Here is a 22,552-nt window from a genome sequence, read left to right as displayed (position 1 = left end):
CCTCTAAAAAGACATATTTATACCTGTATGCAGTGTACTTGTAGCCGTGTTGGTCCCAGGATATTAGAGAGACAAGGTGTGTGAGATAATATCTTTTATTGTACCAGCTCTGTTGGTAAGAGAGACAAGCTTTAAGAGCTTTGTGTGGCTCGAAACCTCTCTCTCTCACCAACAGAAGTTGGTCCAATAAAAGATATTACCTCACACACCTTGTCTCTCACATTTATACTTGATCAGAAGGAGAATCTGTACTGACATAGAAATAAATATAGCTGGTCTGAGGTGCAGGAAGAGGCCTTAGCTCAGAGCATCTGAGAAACCCTGATGCAACATCCTGCATTCTGAGAAGTTTTAAGACATTTTAAAACATACAGTAGAGTTTTAAGCAAAGTATCGATCTGTGCATCTGTCTTTCTTCCCGCTGAAAGGCTTTCCCTCTTCCACCTTCCTCTGGGGGGATAAGGAGCCAGAAGGAAGGATGTGGGACAGAGCTTCCTTCAGAGGAGGTGAAAGATGTGAACTTCCAGCTGGGTCACCTACTCTTCTCAGGTGCTGCTACTGCTCTGTTTACAGCTGGCAGAGGGCCCCAGAAGCAACTCAGCCAGTCACCAGGTCTTGCTCACCTCACCAGCCAAGGTGGAGAGGACGCTGTAAGAGAGTAGTACATATTAAAACAAGGAAATCAAGAGGATGTTGAGTCCTCCATCTCCTTGAAGCAGAGGCAATGGAGCTGCTCTCCCTCTGAGTTTAAGCATGGATGGGATATAATAGAGGGCACTGATCAAACTAAAACACACTGAACCAACACTTTGTGAAGGTGTTGGGGTGTTTATGGCAGGAACCCTGGCTGACTGCATGGGAGTGAAAAATTGTGGGTCCCTCAGAGTTAAAGAGATTGGCAAAAATAAGAGAAACGTTGGTGATGAATTCATCTGCCAAGGAATGCAGACTGACAATGCCAAGGAGATATGTTTCTATGGATTCAATTATGTTGAACTTAGTGGTAAAGGGAATCTTAATCACCTAAGAGTTGAATGAATGTGCTCCTATGATTGACTACATATCAGACTTGGAAGACTGATGAAATCAGGTCACAGAAGAGGCAATATTGTCAACATATGTTTAAAAAGGCCCTGTCAACAGCCTTGTAATGGCCCATCCACATGTTCATAAATAAGAGGTGTGGGAAAAGCTGATTTCCAACCATATGGTTTGAACAGATTTTGTTTGGTCTAGAACTTATACTTAAGTTTCATTAAATAAATTATCATGGTTGAACTAATTTACAGACTACATATTCATATGAAAGTAAGTATCTGACAAATGGAATTAACTCCTTGCAGATATGCACGCGCACATGCGCTTTAGTGTTGTTTACATCAAATAACGGCAGGAAATTAATTGAATTTTAGTCAAATATGTTGCTCTCTCACTTAAAAAAAATAATCTGGCGAACCAATTCTTTTTCCATTTTCACTTCCAGCACTAGGAGATCTTGATATTCTTATTCAAAACTAGACTAGATAAGATGCTATAGAGTTGTGAATGATGCCAAATTAAAAATAGTGTAAATTACTTTATTGTTATGCCTACATCAAATGAGTTGGGTATGTTTTAGGGACATTTGTACATGGTGGCAGCTTGAGCTTTATCCATTTCTCCCATCCATGCTGCAATCTTAGGCGACTGTACAGTACTGAGACAGAATCGTTATTGGATGAAAAGGTGACATAGATCTGGATATCAGAGTACTGCTTATACCTCAGACCATACCATTTCTTCACCGGATTTTGCATAAAACTGAATCCTTCAGGACAATATGAATTGAGGAGTATTCATCACCACAAGCTGGAACCTATTTGAAATGAAAGAACAGAACCACTCCAGAGCAAACCCACCTATCCAGAGTTAAGAAAAAATGAACATTCTAGAAATCTTTCCAACCAAGTTTTGTTCTCAATCTTTTTTCCTTAATCTTTCTGTCAGTTTCCCTTTCTCCCTCCCAATGTCCTGTATGAATTTGATCTGTAATTAAACAATATGCAGTAAAATACAGACTAGGATTGATACTCTGCCCCACCACCTTTTTTAAAAAAATAAATAAAAGCATTAATTGTTCCATCTTGTTACTCATCTCAATGAAAAATGAAGAAGCAGGAAGAAATTCTACCCAAGATAAATCCTATCACCTGTTCATCATGTCACCTAAAACATAACCTATTTATATATAATTCTGCAAAATTAATGGAGCAGTCTTCCCCAAAGAGAGGCAGATACATTGATAACTTGCTAGCTCTGGTTATGCCACAGTTAGGACAATTAAAGGTCTTGGCTGACAGACTCAGACCTCTCCATGCACCACGAGCATAACAGGATCTACTTTGCATAGAACAACAACAATTTTGAAGGGTATTTGAAGGGACATCTCATTAAACAATCTTCCAGGCGGAGAAGACTGGACACCTGTAGGTTTAGCCTTGAGCATTCTGGCACTAGCCAGCTTTTCACTGTTCTGCAAGATTTGACTTAATTATGAGAACACACTTCAAAGTACAGAAGATAATTTGAAAACAAATTCTGTAAATGTATATAAACAATAAACCCACCTGCAATTTATAAAGGCTCCTAGTTGTAAAAAATGTTAAAAGAAACATTATAAATATGTTAATACTGTATTAAATCATTTTAGAACAGAATAGAATTGAACAGGGTAACCAGAGCCTGCTAGTATAAAATTTGACCAATGAAATTCCATTAATAAAATGGATCCCAAATGGTTTCCTTAAGATACACTAGTTTTGCTACTACACACAAATGCATTAAGAGACTTGGCAGAAGGAAAGCTACGGCCAGCATGATTGGTTTCTAAGGCCTTGTCTTAACTAGAGGGAAAAGTCAATATAAGCTACGCAATTTGAATTAAGTGAATAGCGTAACTCAAGTCGACATAGCTTAGCTCTATTTACCGCGGGGTCCATACTACGCGATGTCCATGGGAGACGCTCTCCCATCTTCTCCCCTTACTCTTCTCGATCCAGTGGAGTACAGGAGTCGAAGGGAGAGCAATCTGCGGTTGATTTAGTGGGTCTTCACTAGACCCGCTAAATCAACCGCTAATGCATCGATCACTGCGCATCGATCCCCCACAGTAAGTGTAGACAAGCCCTAGAACAGTTTCTTTCTGAGCTAAACTCTTTTTAGCAAACCTTGTTCCCATGTGTCCCACATGACGGGCCCAAACCTGCAAACATATGTGAGAGTCCCTTTACTCGTGTAACTAGTCCCACTGAACTCAAGGTACTCAAGTCTCTTTACGTGTGAAGGATTAGAAGTTAAGTATGCAGTTTTCCCATGCTCCCATTCACTCGTAAATGTTGGATCAGAATTCAGAAGATGCCTGATTTTGTTCTCCTAGTCTCTATTAATCTGTTCAGTGACAGAGTGTCTGCTACAGAATATCACGTCGGTACTTCAGGGAGGAAGAGTAAGAGGAAACGCAAGGTACAGCCATATTTACAGTCAGGCTTCACAAAGTTTTAAATATTATAATAAAAATTGTTTACACCTGAAACCTTCATAAACACTTGAATGAGTTTGGAAACTAAGGTCAGTTTTATCTTAAATCAATAACTTTTTCCATACATAAAACTTATTGTTAAAATGTGCACCTTATATAATCAAGACATGCTGTACTTTAGGTCCTGATTCAGCAGAGCACTTAAACACATGTTTAAGTACTTTGTTGAAATGAGAACTTAATTGTCTTTCAAAAATTACCCTGCTGGCCAAAGGACAACGTCTCTGCAATAGAAAGCACTTTTTACTATACAGCTCTTCATAAAACACTCCTTTAACATGACACTGGATATAAAGAAGGATTTACACACATAAAACTATAAACTTGCCTATGGAGTTTTACAATGTGAAAATGTCAAGAGATGTTACCATTACTGGATTCAGCTGATAGACCATCTTGTTATGGTGATCTTTAGAGAGAGACAGAGACCAGAGTAGGCTAACTCCCTTTGAAGTTATTCATTTTATCTAGCACTGACTCACACAACTCTGGGCTCTCTATACTTCAGGTGCATTGAAAATGGAGCCACAAAGAAAGAACAATTTACAGACATTAAGTGCAAAACTGGGGCAGATACTATACATATAACATTTTTAACTGGAGAAAAGAGGTCTGTTGAAAAATATCAGCTGAAATAAGATAGGAGCAGATGTGACAGGGAAAAGAAAAAAGTTTCAGAAGGAAAAGAAATACTGACATTTCGTGCAAAAAATAAGGTGTGTCAATCATAAAAAAAAGTTTATGACATCCATTTTTAATTTTATATGCCTGTATTTCAGGTAGCTGATTCACATTATGATATACTGAATTTCCTGCTGCTCAGTAGCGCTTCTGCTTGCACTGATAAAGGGCCAGATCCAACTCCCTCTGAATTAAATGGAAAGACTGTCACTGACGTTAGAATTAGGCCATATTTTGCACTTTGATAAAAGCCTACTGCTAAATTCTCAACATTTACAAGATTAATGTGTCAATGAAAACTCTGTGTAGACTTTGGTATTCATGTAAGAGAACCCTTCCCTTTTGTTTTAATTAAGAAAGCAGGAAAAGAGACTCCTATCTTTTAGTAATTTGGGATTTAGATCAGGCCCTAAGAGAATGACCCATCCAACTCAGCAGATCACCCTCTTATTATAGTTTTGTGTGTGTGTGTGTGTGTGTGTGTGTGTGTGTGTGTGTGTGTGTGTGTGTATATATATTCATTCTGCAACACAGGAGATTATGTTTTCCCAACACACCTGTTTGTTCGCTCAGTAATAAGTGAATTGATTACCCTTCATGATGTTTACTCAAGCAAGGAAAACTGGTGTTCATTTTCATAAAACCACAGCCTCATTTTTGTGAACACTCTTTATAGTCTGAAACATTAAAGTAATTGTGGGCAGGGCTTAACATTTTCTTCAAGTAAATGTAGAATAGTAAAACTGTACTGCCTTTTAAATATGTGTATCTTTTTAATCCTTACAGTTGATATCCCCCTTATAATAGGCAGAAATATGAATACCCTTGATTGTTATAAGGCCTTGTGTTTCAAAATTCAGAGCCGCAAATTTCTCTCTACTAAATACTACTGCAGCTATTATTTAAAAGTTAGACTTGGCTCATTTTACCTTCCATAAGCAAAACGTCTGTCTTTGTGATGGTCACCAAAAGTATCCCAGAGTCTGAGAGAAACGCTCACTTCATCAACAACATCCCGGGAGCGTTCAAGGACCTAAAATAGAATAGACATTATATTTTCCTCCCTCAATTAAAAAACTCACTACAGGCAAAATTGCTACTCTCCTTGTAAAAAAGATATGATGCCATGCTACACCAAATTAGCACAGTGTTAAATTTTATAATATGTAAGCACAATATGAGTATTTTAAATATGTTCTTGTCACAAAATATTCAGAATGTAATTGTAGGGCTTAGAGAAAAAGTGGATGCCTTGCGTGTTAGGGTACGTCTTCACTACCCGCCGTATCGGCGGGTAGCAATCGATTTATCCGGGATCAATATATCGCATCTCGTTAAGACGCGATATATCGATCCCTGAACGCGCTCACCGTCGACTCCGGAACTCCACCAGAGCGAGCGGCGGTAGCGCAGTCGACGGGGGAGCCGCGGCCATCGATCCCGCGCCGTCTGGACCCCAGGTAATTCGATCCAAGATACTTCAACTTCAGCTACGCTATTTGCAAGTTGCGTATCTTGGATCGACCCCCCCCCCCCCCCAGTGTAGACCAGCCCTTAGATGGTAGCTGCCTTAGGGTCCTTGTAAATACATTTTATTTTTGAGTTGCCCATTACCACATCTTGACCATTAAAGAGCTGATCAATAACAATACAAACTTATTGTGTGCACTACACATTTAATAAACTGGAAAATCCTTACCTCTTGGCAGACACGATACTGATCAATTGCCCAGACGGTCGGTACGTGAGTTGCCAGGAGCTGATACTGTGTCAAAGTGGTATTGCATGCCCTTGCGCAAATTAAGCGAGTCTTTCCCACTGCATTATCGCCAACTACCACACATTTTATGGTTTCAACGTTGGGTCTTTCGTAGTCCATGTCAGTGTCCATTTATCAAAAACTGCAACACAACAGTTACATTTGTTTTCTAATATCACAGAAGTTGTGTTATTTACATCAGATCCTTCCACTTTCACTTGCTAAAGACAAGAATGAAGTCTTAAGACAAAGCTTATGTAAGTTGTACTAAAGTTGATGAACAGTTCCTTTATATATCACACACAGTTACTGAAACAGTTTTGACCTTGAATGGCTTATTTCAGTTAGCATGTTATTGTCTCCTTGGTTTTCTGTAAACACAAACCTGCTTGCTGTAGATAAATCGTTGTGAAGCTAGGTCTGCTAGCACAGACTTACATCTCACTAACTACTTTTTATGTTGAGAAGCGGAGGAGACTAGACATCAGTGGGTTGAACATTAGGAATTCTGGCATAAACCTGCTTTTGTACTACAAGTTTTGCCTCGGATTTTGTCCTTTCAAGTTTTGAATTATGAGAGTCAACCTAAAAAGACAAGTACATAAAGCATGGTGAAAACTGAATCACCCAGATATATACACAATATAAATTACAATTAAAAATGTGCAAATATCTTACTTGTAAAATGACAGACGAGCTCTGACTTTCTGCACCCCATAATTTATATTGATCTAATTCAACTCAGTGATTACTGTATCCTGCATATATCATATACCCTCTGTTTTTATAAGATATGTTTGTACAGTCAACAATTTTTCTGTTATGAAAGTAAACAACTACAAAAAACATTTTAGAATGTTTGCAAACCAGTTTAAAGCCTATATTAAAATCAAGCAGTCTAACTAGAACTTGTACATAAAAATGTTTTCTCGTTAGCAAAATCTGTTTGTAAGATACTGGAATTGTTTTGCTAAAAAGCAGAAATATGATTTGTTTTTTAAAAACACTGTCCTTGTGGAAAGTTGAAAATGGACAGATTTCCTTAATAAACATTTGTATGTGTGTTAAATCAGCGAGTGGGTGGAAATATGGGGGAGAGTTGGGAGACACTGAAGGGGAGTTATTTTTTTTTATTTAAATGAAGTCCATTAAGTCCCTTGGAAAATCTGCCATTTTTCCCTCTGAGAGAAATGAAGGATCATCGTTCAGAATATCTGATTTTGCTCTCCTAATCTCTAGTAATCTGCTTACTGACACAGTGTCTGCTGCTGAATATCAATAAGGAAGGAGAATAAGAGAAAATACAAGGCACAACCATATTTAGTAGGGGTTGCCTAACAGATTTAAACAAACAAATAAACAAAAGAAAGACCTACATGCAGATTTCATTAATTGCCAAAATACAGGTAATCTTTTATAGAGATTTTTTTTTTCCTTACAAGAAAGCATTTAAAATTGAGGAACAGATATAATTAAGATAGAATAAAGAACATGTAAAGCAGAATCATTCACTAAACCACGGTTCATTCATCCAACATAACTAAAGAATACACATTAAATCATCATGCCAATTTAAAAAAATAAATGCTATTTTGCTGTTCTTTCTTTGCAGCCTCAAATCCATTATTTTCTATGACTCTTAAGAATAAGTACAACTTTTCAGTAACTATTGGACTGTGACTAATTTTAATTGTGCTTTTTCATTACTTCAGCTGATATGACCTACAGCAACAAAAGTCAGTGCTGGGACTAAATATTACCCAACCAATTAAGATTTTGGATGTGCACTGTGGAGGCAGAATTTAAATAATGGCAAAGTTACATTTTTATCCATATTTGTGCGTGTGTCAGGAGGTGGGAATAAAGGGATCTTCTGAAGTACAGACATTTATTACCAGAATAGACTGAAGCTGTGTCACTCTTCTGTCCACTGATCTACTGATGTAGCTATTACACTTTGGAAGACATTTAGTATAGGATAACTTGTCAAAATATTTTGATATTGCACCACCATATAGATTGTTTTCTCACAGTGAGGACACAATTTAGGCTCTAATCTCACACCTGAATGTGCACACGCAAAGGCGGATTAAGCTTCTGTGGGTCCCTGGGCCAGAGCAAGTGGGGACCCCTCTCCACCCCTTCCACCTGGGGCCCCTCCCAGTCCTCCCCCCCACTCCTGCTGGGGAACTGGGGCTTGCCCCGCCACACAAGCCCAGCGCTCCTGCCAGGGACAGGGTTGGGGGCTTCCCCCGCTTGCCTAGTGCTCCTACTGGGGAGCGGGGTTAGGGCACGGGAGCTTCCCCTGCTCCCCGGCAGGAGTGCCAAGTGGTCGGAGCAGGTCGGGGCGCGTGGGTGCCCATTTTTCCTGTGGCCCCCAATTGGCTGGGGCCCCTGAGCAAGGGCCCGGTTGGCCCAGTGGCTAATCTGTCACTGGCCGAAGGTTTCTATATGGGGACAAAAGAGGGTCCTGTGGCACCTTTAAGACTAACAGAAGTATTGGGAGCATAAGCTTTCGTTGGTAAGAACCTCACTTCTTCAGATGCAAGTAATGGAAATTTCCAGAGGCAGGTATAAATCAGTATGGAGATAACGAGGTTAGTTCAATCAGGGAGGGTGAGGTGCTCTGCTAGCAGTTGAGGTGTGAAGAGGGAGGAGAAACTGCTTCTGTAGTTGGATAGCCATTCACAGTCTTTGTTTAATCCCGATCTGATGGTGTCAAATTTGCAAATGAACTGGAGCTCAGCAGTTTCTCTTTGGAGTCTGGTCCTGAAGTTTTTTTGCTGAAAGATGGCTACCTTTACATCTGCTATTGTGTGGCCAGGGAGGTTGAAGTGTTCTCCTACAGGTTTTTGTATATTGCCATTCCTGATATCTGACTTGTGTCCATTTATCCTCTTGCGTAGTGACTGTCCAGTTTGGCCAATGTACATAGCAGAGGGGCATTGCTGGCACATGATGGCATATATAACATTGGTGGACGTGCAGGTGAATGAGCAGGTGATGTTGTAGCTGATCTGGTTAGGTCCTGTGATGGTGTTGCTGGTGTAGATATGTGGGCAGAGTTGGCATCGAGGTTTGTTGCATGGGTTGGTTCCTGAGTTAGAGTTGTTATGGTGCGGTGTGTGGTTGCTGGTGAGAATATGCTTAAGGTTGGCGGGTTGTCTGTGGGCGAGGACTGGCCTGCCTCCCAAGGTCTGTGAAAGTGAGGGATCCTTGTCCAGGATGGGTTGTAGATCACTGATGATGCGTTGGAGAGGTTTAAGCTGAGGACTGTAGGTGATGGCCAGTGGAGTTCTGTTGGTTTCTTTTTTGGGCCTGTCTTGTAGCAGGAGGCTTCTGGGTTCACATCTGGCTTTGTTGATTTGTTTCTTTATTTCCTTGTGTGGGTATCGTAGTTTTGAGAATGCTTGGTGAAGATCTTGTAGGTGTTGGTCTCTGTCTGAGGGGTTGGAGCAGATGCGGTTGTAAGCTTCTCCTCCCTTGGTGTTCACACCTCAACTGCTAGCAGAGCACCTCACCCTCCCTGATTGAACTAACCTCGTTATCTCCATACTGATTTATACCTGCCTCTGGAAATTTCCATTACTTGCATCTGAAGAAGTGAGGTTCTTACCCACGAAAGCTTATGCTCCCAATACTTCTGTTAGTCTTAAAGGTGCCACAGGACCCTCTGTTGCTTTTTACAGATTCAGACTAACACGGCTACCCCTCTGATATATGGGGACAGGAATCTGTCTGAAAAGTCAGTTGCAAGATTGGGGCCTCTGAGTCCAATAAGTTATTTGGGGCAAGGAACATGCCTTTATAGGTGTTTGTGCAGCACCTAGCACAATGGGGTGTCTTGGCACAACTGTAACATAAACAACAGGTCTCCAGGGAATAAAAGAAAATGACACAGCATGTGCACAGTTTGTACATAAGAGAAAATGAAGCCATCAGAATAAGTCCTAACAAGTGTGATCTGAATCCGAACATACATTCTACCTCCACAAGCAGTAGGAAAGCAGCCATCTTAGGGAGAGTGACAGGGACTTTTGGCTAGCTGGCCACTTTTGCCCCAAGTTAAAACTGCAAGGCATACTACCCGTCTGTTGCCCCACATACTTGAAAGAGTGCTTGCCTATCGGCTGCTTGGCCATTGAGCAAATCTCATGCAAGACTCTGATCCCTTGCGTGAGGCAAAGGGGCTCCACCAGTTGCTAGGGTCTGCTCAAATGGATCTAAATGTAGGATCAAGGCCACAGTGAATAGCACTGGGAACAATGGGTCATTCGGTTTCTCTGCTGCCCCACTCTCCAGCTGAAGGGCTTATCTGCAAAGGAATAAATGGCTATCACCTTGTTATCTACCCAAAATTACAGACAAGCCATTTTTTCTTGGAATTGTGTGTCCCAGCCTGAAAGACAGACCCAGGGCACTGAATGAGTTGAGAAAAAGCAAGTTAAAGAAAGTGCAGTATATGATTTACTTGGAAACCTTTAAAAAATACCTTTTCTTGCAGGTCTCAGTATAATCAGTAATTCCTGACATCACAAGTATTAAATTACTTCATATTTTATTCATGCATGGCATCACAGATGAAATGTAGAAATGTTTAAAGTGCTGGAAAGGAAACTGAAGAAGTACATCTAGACAGTGTGTCTGGTTGGTTAAAACTACAAACAGAGGTCTGTGCTAAAACAATGTTTCTCATACTGAAAATTCTATCTCAAACGCTGTTATTTGGATCAGTTTACTTTAACATAATTTATTAAAAAATGTAAATGATTGGTTTGGTGAGAATAAGCTAGAGCCTGTCACAAAATAGATGTTAAGTAAAAAAAGAGCCTATGGTGTTAAAAAAACAAAAAACAAAAATAATTACAACGTAGGTTTAAAATGAATAGGCAAGTCTAGATAAAAAATAATAAACCTACAAAGCTCAAGAGAAATCTGAGAATCCTAAAAAGGAATATATGGGAAGAACGGAAATTAAATAAAAAGTCCTTTTTATTTTTTGATATTTTTACTAACTTAATTAAAGCAAAGGTATCAGAGATTGGTCCCAGAAAGCCTGAATTCTATGAAGTAGATCAACAATAGCCTAGTGAAGATATTTTTAGCTTCACTCAATACTATACAAAACTGAGATTAAAATAAACCAGGAAAAAGTTTGCAGCTCTTTTAAATTCACTTCAGACTTCACTCAAGATGTATGAAGAAATGCAGGCAATCTATAATGGCTGTTCTCTAGATTTTAAAAAGTAATTTTTAAAAGGTTCCTAATTATGGGAAAGTTTTCAACAACCAGAAGCCTGAACAAACACTTAGAAACCTCCAATAAAAATAGGCTCCAGTGTTCAATTATACCATCCACAGTTACCAAAAGGTGTGGATTCACTACTTATAAATGCAACCCAAAGAACTTAAGGCACAGCTTTGACTAAAGCCAGGAGTATGTACAAGACATGAGATTTTGAAATTGTATAGTCACAGCTACAGTCTGTTTCAGCTAAAGTTGTCACCAGTTTAAACTTCTGATACATGTTAGATTATAGTAAATTAAATTATGTAACCATTGATATGCTAAACAGAAAACAAAACAGGAAAGTGTCTAGATTTGAGTGTAGAAAGGTTGGGAATATAAACTGGAGTTAGGAAAACTAGTTAGGACGAGATGAGAAAACAAATAACATGGCAGAAAGTGGCAAGCAAAAAAATTCCATGATCAAGAAATAAACCATACTTCAATGCTATATAGAAAGAAAACAGGGTTGAGCAAAACAAAAACAAAAACAAAAAAATTGTTGAAATGTGCCTAGTTGCAATGACAAAGGACAGAGATCACTTGACAGAAAAACTAGGGTAAAGTGTAACTGTGATCAAACAAGTAGCATTTAAAAATTTACCAGAAGTAAGATACCGTGTCAGACCGGATAAAGATACTGTAGCTCTTTGCAAAGGACGCAATTTAGAATTCATCTGGCTAGTACATTTCTGAGGACAATGAAGCCGACTGATATCAATGATGAAAATATTGGGAAGGATCTTAGACACCACTTGGGATGTTTTTATTTTCAAATTATCATCATCTGGGATTATTGGAAAACTAAGAGGAAACAGACAGGCAAACACAAAGAAGAAACAAGAGAGGACAGAGAGCGCCAAGTTCCTAGATAAATCTATTTGATCTGTAAGAATGAAGTATGGCATGTAAAGCAGGCAGTGTCCAATAAAGTGTAAGGTTATAACTCCAGTTCATGGGTTACACTAATACTTATGGCTACCTGTTTCTTTCTCCTCTTCTATCTCCATTTGCTGATGGGGGTCTTTCTTACTTTTTCTCATTGTTGAATGAGTATACTTTATTATCATGGAAACCAGAGCTGTTACTACAACACACAGATTATTCCAACCAACTGGCCTTAATAATAATACAATTTTACATTTCTAAAGCACTTTTATCCAAAAGCCTGTTAAAGAAACATTATCTTAAAATCTAGTCAACAAAAATATATTAAAAAAAAAATTAAGCAGTTCCAGTTCCTACCCATGAACCTGCCTGCCAACAGCTGTGATTTTACAAGTGAAATTCCTTTTTAAAAATTATTCTCTCTCTCCTGTCACTGGGTAAAAGACCCACACAAACAACAGAGGAGATGTACTAAGGTCATGATCCTGCAGGAAGATCCTGGCAGGTGTGCACCTATCCCCATTTGATGCATTACATGGGCACAGGAATTTGCCTCCATAGATCTCACTGTAGGATCAGGGGTTGATTGGCTAACTTCATGGGAATAAATGCACTTTGTACACAATCCATAGAGCTAGTTATTTTTTTCCATTTCAAAACTTTTTCCTAAAAAACCAAGAATGGCCTTTATTAAAAGTGAATATTTTTGTAGAAAATTTTCATTTCTTTCCAAATTTTCTCTTTTTAAAAAAAATACATATTTTCAGTTTTCAGAAACCAAAAGCAACCATTTTTTTCATTTCTTTTGAAACTTTTCATAGAAAATATTTACCATTTTTCAACCAGAAATAATAATTAGTTTCCCTATCAAGTACACGAAATAGATAAACAAAAGAAAGAAAGGGAGAAAAAAATCTCTACACAATTTAATTTATAGTCATCTTAGACCATACTTGAATCAACAGGACAAAACAATTCAGATTGCAGTGTGTTTTTAAAGCTGATAGCATCTCTTTAACTAACGGGGAGGCAGTGTGGCCTACTGGATAGTCACTGGACAGGGACTCAAGAGACCTGGCGCTGCCTCTGCTTTGCTGAGTGACCTTGCAAAGCCACTTCCGCCTCTGTGCCTCAGTTTCCCCCATCTGTAAAATGGTGGTAATGATACTGCTCTCCTTTGTAAAATGTTTTGAGATCGGTGACCAGCTTATGATGATTATAAAGCGTAAGTTAACCAATAAAGAACATACCCCAATTTTTCTTATAGCAGTAGCCAAATATGAACCCTCCCCCCACCAGCATAGAATACACACCAACAATCTAGAACAGGGGTTCCGAACCTTTTCCTTTCTGAGCCCCCCTCCGCCCCCCCCCATACTATAAAAACTCCACGGCCCATCTATGCCACAACTGTTTTTCTGCATGTAAAAGCCAGGACCGGCATTAGGGGGTAGCAAGAAGGGCAATTGCTTGTGGCCGCACATTACTGGGCGGGAGGGCCTACAAAGCTAAGTTGCTCGGGCTTTAGCTGGATCTTTCTGCCCTGGGCCCTAGCAAGTCTAACGCTGGCCCTGCTTGAAATCTGCTTATGGCCCCTCAATTGAGAACCTCTGGTTTCGAGCATCAGCCCAGTGATTTAGGTCTGATCCTGGCAACACTTACTACTAGGGTTCATACTTATTATTGTGAGGAGTCAAATTGACTTCAACAGGATGCCTCATGGCATAATAACTACTAGGCTTAGTGCTATGGACTTGCAGGATCGAGCCCTCGAGCTGAAGGTTGCGAGTGAGGATTTGAGAACCTCAGATGCTCTCTCTCAAAGTTGAACTGTCAATAGTTCCAACCCTGTCGGTCTCAAATGACAATTTTGGACATGGAGGACAGGGAGAACCTTGACCAAACAGATCTTCCATTACTGAGACTAGTGCTGGCATTTTAAAAGAAATCTAGTGGAGAGCAGCACCTGAATTCATGCAATTCAATGGGAGATGGGTGCTTCACTCCCTCAGATGCCTTTGAAAACCCTAGCATTAAAAAAAAGAAAACCACAAAACCTACTGATGAGACCTTGAAGAGCACTCACTGAGAAATAGACTCTTAGAAATATGTGACGTGGCTGCATTTGTGGTTTCTCCCCCAGCAAGGCTGTACTATCTATTTTAAGGGTGTACTTTTCTTACTATGAGTACTTTACAGAAGCAATATATAACCTGGTACCACAAAGGGTGATTAGGAAGTGCAGCAGAGTGCATATATACATACCCAAGGTGCAAACACAGAAGCTGGAAATTTAAAAGCGATGCAAAAGCGCTAAATTCTACAGGAACTGAAGTCACTGCATTAGACTGAAAACTGTTAGGATATCAGAAGGCTGGCAAAAGCCAAAGCAGATATGTAACAGAGCCAGGGAAGCAAAAGAGTTGTTCTCATTTTGAAATATAAAACAAACCCTTTTTGTTTTAGAAACTAAATGGATTTATAAGCATATGTGAAAGGAGAAAAAGAACTTACAGATATGGTACCTTTGTTTAAAAGGCAGAAATCACAGGCATCTTCGATGGAGGAGGGGAAAGGAAGGGGCCATAAGACCAATTGCAGTCTGATACACTTCAGTTAATGAATTCAGAACTATGCCAAATAAATTGGTGAAAGAAACCACAGCAGGGTATCAAGTACCTGACAGATGGCAGCAGCTGTGAAAGACTGTCACAAAACCTTTTCATAAGGTGTAACCTAGATGAGGAAAATTATCAAATGGCAGAGGGCAAAAAGGGAAGTAATAACAAATTTACATTGTTAGCATCAATGAATCAGCCAGTACCAGATAACAAGGGATCGGTGTAATGAGGGTTAAATCGCATGACAAGGTAAGGCAAACAGGAATTTGGGGGCGGATCCTCAGTTGGTATAAATTGGCATAGCTCCATCGACTTCAATGGAGTTATACCAATTTACACCAAAGAAGGATCTGATCCATTTTGTACCGAAGGAGAGACAAGTTAGAAGATATTAAGTTAGGATGTTGGGAAGATATGCTAGATTAATAATGGAATGTTTTATCTACTATCAACCCTATCTAATTGGCCCCTGTTAATACAACAGAGGACAGCAGTAGCCAGTGCATGGAGTTTCTGAAGATCCTCAGCAGATTTTGAGCAAAATTCTGTTCTCAAAAGCTAACATACCCTTGTTTGCTGCGCTCTAAGGGACATTTCTCATATTTTTTCCTTTTGTTTTATAAGTTATGTTTTTGAAAAATGTTAGTTGCTGTTTTATTCACTCCTATTTTTGAGTGTATAAGAGAAATATAAATAATGAGCAATGCACCTAAATGATGGCAGGAATAACCTAATAGACCTTCATAGTCATTGGAATATTTAGCACTTGGAAGGGTTTGTGATGGCTGACTTTAGGTCAATGTTATCACCAGGTTCAGGGCTATGTCGTGCACTTACACCCTGTGCAAACCCAGCAACAAAAGTCAGTGGAGAATTTTGCTTGTAATGTTTAGTACCATAATTCTTCCTTTCTGCCAAAAACAAAATGAGAAAGATTTATTACCACCCTCACCCCCCACCACCAAAAACGCCAAACCAAACCAAACAAAAACCTCTGAGGTCCCCCAGTTGTTTCTTACCACCTGGAGGAATCAGTCCTAGTATCCTCATGAAAGACTGGAACAGCACTGGCTAGGGAGAGTCCAAGCTCCAACCCTGTGAATCTGCATCCAGAAACCAAGAGCCCAGGTCTCGTCACATGTCCTCCGTGCTCTGTCTCCTTCCCGCTCACACAGCATGCTACTTTTGCTCCTTAAGTAGGGCTACGCATTCTGATTCTTTTCATGGGGGCCAAGGAAACAGTGAGATTTTTTACACTGATCTCACTAGCAGTAATTTCCATGATTTCTTGATGTGAGCTTTCAGTCTCTTCTCCTGCATGCAAGCTGCAAAGACTGGCTGCTCAGTCTCTCCTCTTCCCCATTAACTGGCCATGCTCAGGAATGAATGCCTGAGCCCCAAGCATGCTTTGCACGGTGGTCCTCACACAGGCTTTGGGCAGCTTGGGTGGAGGTAGAAGCCAGGGGAAAGCAGGTTAAATAACAACCAGTTGCTCCTTTGCTTCTACTATTTTCAGGGCTTCTCTGCCCTCTTGCTCCCCCAGCACTTAAATTTGTTTGCTGGGAAAATACATATTAGCAGGAATTATGAAATTATCAGGATATATGGACCAATGGTCAACATTTCTCTTCAACCTATATACTATAGTGGTGGCTTTCAACCTTTCCAGACTACTGTACCCCTTTTAGGAGTCTGATTTGTCTTGCGTAACCCCAAGTTTCATCTCACTTAAAAACTACTTGCTTACAAAATCAGACAAATATACAAAAGTGCCGCAGCACACTATTGTTGAAAAAAATTCTTACTTTCTAATTTTTAACCATATAATTCAAAAATAAACCAACTGAAATATAGATATTGTACTTAGAGCAGTATAAACAAGTATGAAATTTTAGTTTGTACTGACTTCGCTAGTGATTTTTATGTAGCCTGTTGTAAAACTTGGCAAATATCTAGATGAGTTGATGTACCCCCTGGAAGACCTCTGTGTACTCCCAGGGGCATGTAGTGTACCCCTAGTTGAGAACCATAGTACTATAGTGAAGCTTGGAGTATTAACATGGCAGGAGTTTTACAAAACTCACTGAGGTGGGGCTAATTTCTCTTGAGATATCTATTTCTTTTTATATTAGTACATTGCTGTATCTCTATAGGGCCCTGTGACAATTTATGAATTCCAGTTTGAGATCATGAATATATATTTCCTTAACTACAAACTCAATTTTGAATGAGGAGCTTATCTGCCTTGTCTTTTTACCTCCATGTTTGACTGAAACTACAAGGGATAGTAAAAACAATGAGGAGTCCTTGTGGCACCTTAGAGACTAACAAATTTATTTGGGCATAAGCTTTCGTGGGCTAAAACTCACTTCATCAGATGCATGGAGTGAAAAATACAGTAAGCAGTATATATATATATATATATATACATACATACATACACACACACACAGCACTTGAACAGATGGGAGTTGCCTTACCAAGTAGGGGGTCAGTGCTAACGAGGCCAATTCAATTAAGGTGGAGGTAGCCTATTCTCAACAGTTGACAAGAAGGTGTGAATATCAAGAGAGGGAAAATTACTTTTGTAGTGACCCTTCCACTCCCAGTCTTTATTCAGGCCTAATTTGATGGTGTCCAGTTTGCAAATTAATTCCAGTTCTACAGTTTCTCATTGAAGTCTGTTTTTGAAGTTTTTTTGTTGAAGAATTGCCACTTTTAAGTCTGTTATTGAGTGTCCAGGGAGACTGAAGTGTTCTCCCACTGGTTTTTGAATGTACAATTCTTAATGTCTGAGTTGTGCCCATTTATTCTTTTGCGTAGAGACTGTCCGGTTTGGCCAATGTACATGGCAGAGGGCAGGGCCGGCTCCAGCTTTTCTGCCGCCCCAAGCAGCAAAAAAAAAAAAAAAAAAAAGCCAATCGGCGGCACTTCATTTTTCGGCGGCGGGTCCTTCACTCCCTCTCTTCCTCTTCAGCGGCACTTCGGTGGCAGCTCAAAGAGGAAGAGAGGGACTGAGGGACCCGCCGCCGAATTCCCGCCGAAGACCTGGACGTGCCGCCCCGATACCAGACGGAGCGCCGCCCCTTTCCATTGGCCGCCCCAAGCACCTGCTCCCTTTGCTGGTGCCTGAAGCCAGCCCTGGCAGAGGGGCATTGCTGGCACATGATGGCATATATCACATTGGTAGACGTGCAGGTGAATGAACCCCTGATGGTGTGGCTGATGTAGTTAGGTCCTATGATGGTGTCCCTTGAATAGATATGCGGACAGAGTTGCCAATGGGATTTGTTGCAGGCATTGGTTCCTGGGTTAGTGTTTTTGTTGTGTGGTGTGTAGTTGCTGGGTGAGTATTTGCTTCAGGTTGGGGGGCTGTCTGTAAGCAAGGACTGGCCTGTCCCACAAGGTCTGTGAGAGTGAGGGATCGTCTTTCAGGATAGGTTGTAGATCCCTCATGATGCGCTGGAGAAGTTTTAGTTGGGGGCTATAGGTGATGGCTAGTGGCATTCTGTTAACTTTCTTTGTTGGGCCTGTCCTGTAGTAGGTGACTTCTGGGTACCCTTCTAGCTCTGTCAATTTGTTTCGTCACTTCACCAAGTGGGTATTGTAGTTTTAAGAACGCTTGATAGAGATCCTGTAGGTGTTTGTCTGAGGGATTGGACCAAATGCGGTTGTATCTTAGAGCTTGGCTGTAGACAATGGATTGTGTGATGTGGTCTGGATGAAAGCTGGAGGCATGTAGGTAAGTATAGCCGTCAGTAGGTTTCCAGTATAGGGTGGTATTTATGTGACCATCACTTATTTGCACTGTAGTGTCCAGGAAGTGGATCTCTTGTGTGGACTGGTCTAGGCTGAGGTTGATGGTGGGATGGAAATTGTTGAAATCCTGGTGGAATTCCTCAAGGGCCTCCTTCCCATGGGTCCAGATGATGAAGATGTCATCAGTGTAGTGCAAATAGAGTAAGTGCGCTAGGGGACGAGAGCTGAGGAAGCGTTGTTCTAAGTCAGCCATAAAAATGTTGGCATACCACAAGGACTCCTCATTGTTTTTGCTGATAGAGACTAACACGGCTACCACTCTGAAACTTACAAGGGATAGTGACACTGTGCTAACAATGGAGGGCTGTTAAACTTTGATGGTCCTCTATTCACACAGAAGCACCCTTGGACATAGAGTTGGCTACCACCCAGAAGAACCAGTCAGCCCAGGTGAGCTGGTACCTAAGCAACAGATCACTTCTGGAAGACTCTGATCACCTGAGGAGGTGATTGGGGGATCATGTGACAAAATGGAGCAGAGGTTATAAAAGAAAGGGTCTCTCAGACAGACATGCAGGAGCAGCAGGCCAGAGCACTGGCGGCGCGGCGAGCTGAGGCTATAGGGGAGGAGGAACAGCAGGGGAGGGACCGGGGGCTAGCCTCCCCGCTCGGGAACTCAAGGGCTGGATGTAGCCCGTGGGCCGTAGTTTGCCCACCTCTGAACTAGAGCTGTCTATTTCTTGTGCTAAGTAAAATGTAGTTGTGGTAGAAACCTTTGCAAAATCTGTGAGTTGGATGCTTTGACTATCACATATCCCTGGCGTGGTAAACTGTAAACCAGAGTGCCCACATGGCTGGAGCTCTGGGAAAGGATATGATTAAGCTCCTGGGGTGTCAGCACTGGTCCTGAGGACCTAGAGCAGCTGCACTACCAAATTCTACTTCTGTGAAGGGGTAACAGACCCAGAGGTGGGATCCATGAAGAGACTTTGGCATTGCAATACTGAGTGTAATAGCACCTAAGTAGAAAAATCACAGGAAAACTGTGATCCACAAAGCTTGAGTTAGGTGCCTAGGGAGAGATAGGTACCTAAATTAATTTTTGAGAGAATGAGTTAGGCGCCTGCCTCACTCCACACAAAATGGCTGGAGGAGGAATGCCGTCCACCTGATAACCTTTAATCCTGTGGTTAGAACTCTTACATCGGATGTGGGAAATACAGGTTCAATTCCCCCCGTCTCTGCCAGATGTGGAGAAGGGATATGAATAGTGGTCTCCCACCTCTCATGAGAGTGATCTAACCACTGAGCCATGCGATATTCTGATGTGGTACTCCCTCAATCTCTCCAGCTGAAACTGTTGTACTCCGTATAAAGAAAGAGTGACCGGAGCAGGGAGACTAGATCCAGGGTCTCCCCCCTCTAGTATGTGCACTGGACTATAAGTCATTTCCATTCTGGGATCCAAACACGGTACCCTGAAGCAGCAAAAGGAACTTTACCAGAGCTGGTAGAGGCGCCCAAGTTGTTTTTTTCCCCAAAAATATTTAAGATCATGGGGAACTCCGCTATATGAATTCACTCAGTTCACCAATTAAGCATTTTAAAAAAGTTGATAGGCCCATTTTTGCATCCCTAGCATGAATGTAATTCCTGATGAGGTTACTGGCAATTTGCATGTACAATGACTGCAGAACCAGGCATACAGGAAGTGCAAAAAATATAATGGAGAAACTAACCAATTCTCTTTCCATCGGTAATACTGTATTTCCCCCCCCACACACACACACCCCTCACATTTAATATGCTCTGTTCTACTAATCTTTAACTGAAAATAGTCCATGCTCATTTTCCAGTCCTCACACTATTTGGCAGGATTCTCCCCAAAAGCCTTTTTCCTAGAAAGAGTTCTGAACCTGATAAATATCTGAGAGCTCACTGAACAAAGTAATTTCCACCTCAGGCTGAACAGTTGGCTTTGATTCAGCAGAATGTCCTGGAATTGTACACAAGCTGAGGATGAACAGAGTCATTGAAAAGATTTTGGCATCACTTTGTAGTTCTCTCTGTAACCATATGTAGAACTTCAAGGATATTGTTGTTTAATAAGTAGTTGTGTAAGGCCAGCTCCAAAGACACAGCTGGTGTTTTGGCCAACAAAAGTAAAGTGTGAACTCTCAGCATGACTACCTTGCACCAGTTCAATAACTGGACATTTCTTTAGTCTGGATGTTTGCTGCCACACTACATAGACAAACTGCAGTACTGTTAACCTAACAATCAGTTTATAGTGGTACCTCTCCTCCCACCAGGCTCTGCCAGATCAGACACCAAATAATCTGTTCTGTGAGTTGCAAGCCCCTCATGGCAGCCTCTAGCTGTTGTCACAGCAACCCACAACAGACTCCATAGACACAGCAGAACAAAACCACCCTTCACTCCCTAGGCTGCTTAGCAAGCTCCAGTGCATGTGCCAAGTGCAAGCAGGTGTTGCGCGCACTGCACCCCTCTGCCTGTGCTTGGCACGTTCACTGGAGCGCTGGCGGGAAAGCGAGCCCCGCCGAGCCCTTCGTGCTCAGCGGCAGGACCCTCTGCTATGGGGCAGCGTCTCCGCTCCAAGCTGCCAGGGCGCCGTGCACCTGGGGGGGAAGGGGGCTCCCTCCCGGCACCGGCCTGCCCCCACCCCAGCCAGCCGCCGTGGGCAGGCGCAGGGAGCTGCTAAGAGCGAGCCAGCCCTGCAGCCGAGGCTCCGTTACGCCGAGCCAGCCAGGCTGTGACCGCAGCCCGCTGCTCGCACACGCTGGGGCGGGTGGGGAGGCTCCGCGTGCCGAGAAGTTTAGGGCAACCGCGCGCGGGGCGACTCGGCACCTACCCGGGAGGGGCCGCGCTGCCTCGCCGCCCTCAGGCTGGGCGGGGGGGACAGACGGACCCAGCGGCGGCTGCTCCTCAGGCGGGGCGCGCAGGGCTAGGGGCCAGCACGGCGTTGCAGGGAGGCAGCATGGCGCTGTCGCGCCCCTTTGTACCGCTGCTGCTGTCCGGCCAGGGCGCGCGCCGCTTCCCGACCCGCTCCTCCCTCCCCAGCCCGCCCCACGAGGAGGCTGAGGCAGGAGCGAAGCTCCTCGCTCCGCGGCGGGAGCCGCTGCCACTCTTGTCCTGGTGACGTCTGTACCCTCCGTGCTATTTATAGCGGAGCATTGGATTTCATTCATGAAAACAGGGCCGGGTGTCTGTGCGTAAGGAAGGAGGGAGGCTGGAGGCGCTCCAGAGACCAGCGCCTGCAACCTGCCGCCAGGGCCACCCCCGTGCACAGCAGCCCCTCCAACTCCGGGCGCATGCACCCACACCACGGAGCAACAGCCGGCACCCGGCTCGCCTGGGTGCTGCAAGCACGGATCGTCGTACAGCCGCATCTCGCAACCAGCGCACGCCAACCGCACAGCCCGTTCCAGCTTAGTGAGCCTGCAGCACCGCGTATTGTGCGGGCTCTGTGTAACACCGCCCTGGGAGCGCTGCACGCGCCCCTCCTTCCTAAATGCAAGGAGGTGATCTTGTTTATAGCTTTATGCCCCGGTTCGTTACTAACCAGGGGAGGTCGCGCTATGTCCTTTCCTCACACGTGAGTTGAAAAGGTCAAGCATGGGTAAGGCACAAACACGTAAACAAATAAATAAATAAAAGAGTACAAGTCTCCGTGCTCTTTGGACGGGCCCTAGCCCTCACCAGATCATTTCGTATGTGAATTTACCAGTATCGGGTGTGATGTTTTGGCCACCCCTCTCCCCTTTAATTTTTAATCAACATGTCACTCCTGCATTAAAAGTCTATAGTAAACTGTTCGCAGTGTTGGTCCCAGCATATTAGAGAGACAAGGTAGAGGAGATTAAAAACAAAAAGCTTTTGAGCTACACCAAGCTCCCTGTAGGGAAAGCTTGTCTCTTTCACGAGACAGAAGTTGGTCCAATGAAAGATACTATCTCACC

At 42.3% G+C, this 22,552-nt stretch overlaps 1 protein-coding gene across 1 annotated transcript in view; it reads right to left on the bottom strand.

The window, feature by feature from the left end:
- RHOBTB1 (Rho related BTB domain containing 1) overlaps positions 1 to 22,552 on the bottom strand; it is a 70,209-nt gene that overhangs the window by 27,289 nt on the left and 20,368 nt on the right. Inside the window, exons 3-4 of the mRNA XM_024209678.3 lie at positions 5,958 to 6,159; positions 5,188 to 5,291 (exon numbers count right to left, since the gene is read on the bottom strand). Coding sequence (XP_024065446.2) covers positions 5,188 to 5,291; positions 5,958 to 6,149 — 296 coding nt within the window. The 5' untranslated portion in view covers positions 6,150 to 6,159. The remainder of the gene's footprint in view (positions 1 to 5,187; positions 5,292 to 5,957; positions 6,160 to 22,552) is intronic.

The sequence above is a fragment of the Terrapene carolina genome, unplaced genomic scaffold (genome assembly GCF_002925995.2).
Source record: "Terrapene carolina triunguis isolate 2854851 unplaced genomic scaffold, T_m_triunguis-2.0 Scaffold95, whole genome shotgun sequence".
Classification (NCBI taxonomy): domain Eukaryota; kingdom Metazoa; phylum Chordata; order Testudines; family Emydidae; genus Terrapene; species Terrapene triunguis.
Note: the sequence above shows the minus strand (reverse complement) of the source record. Positions and strands in the feature narration are given on the sequence as shown.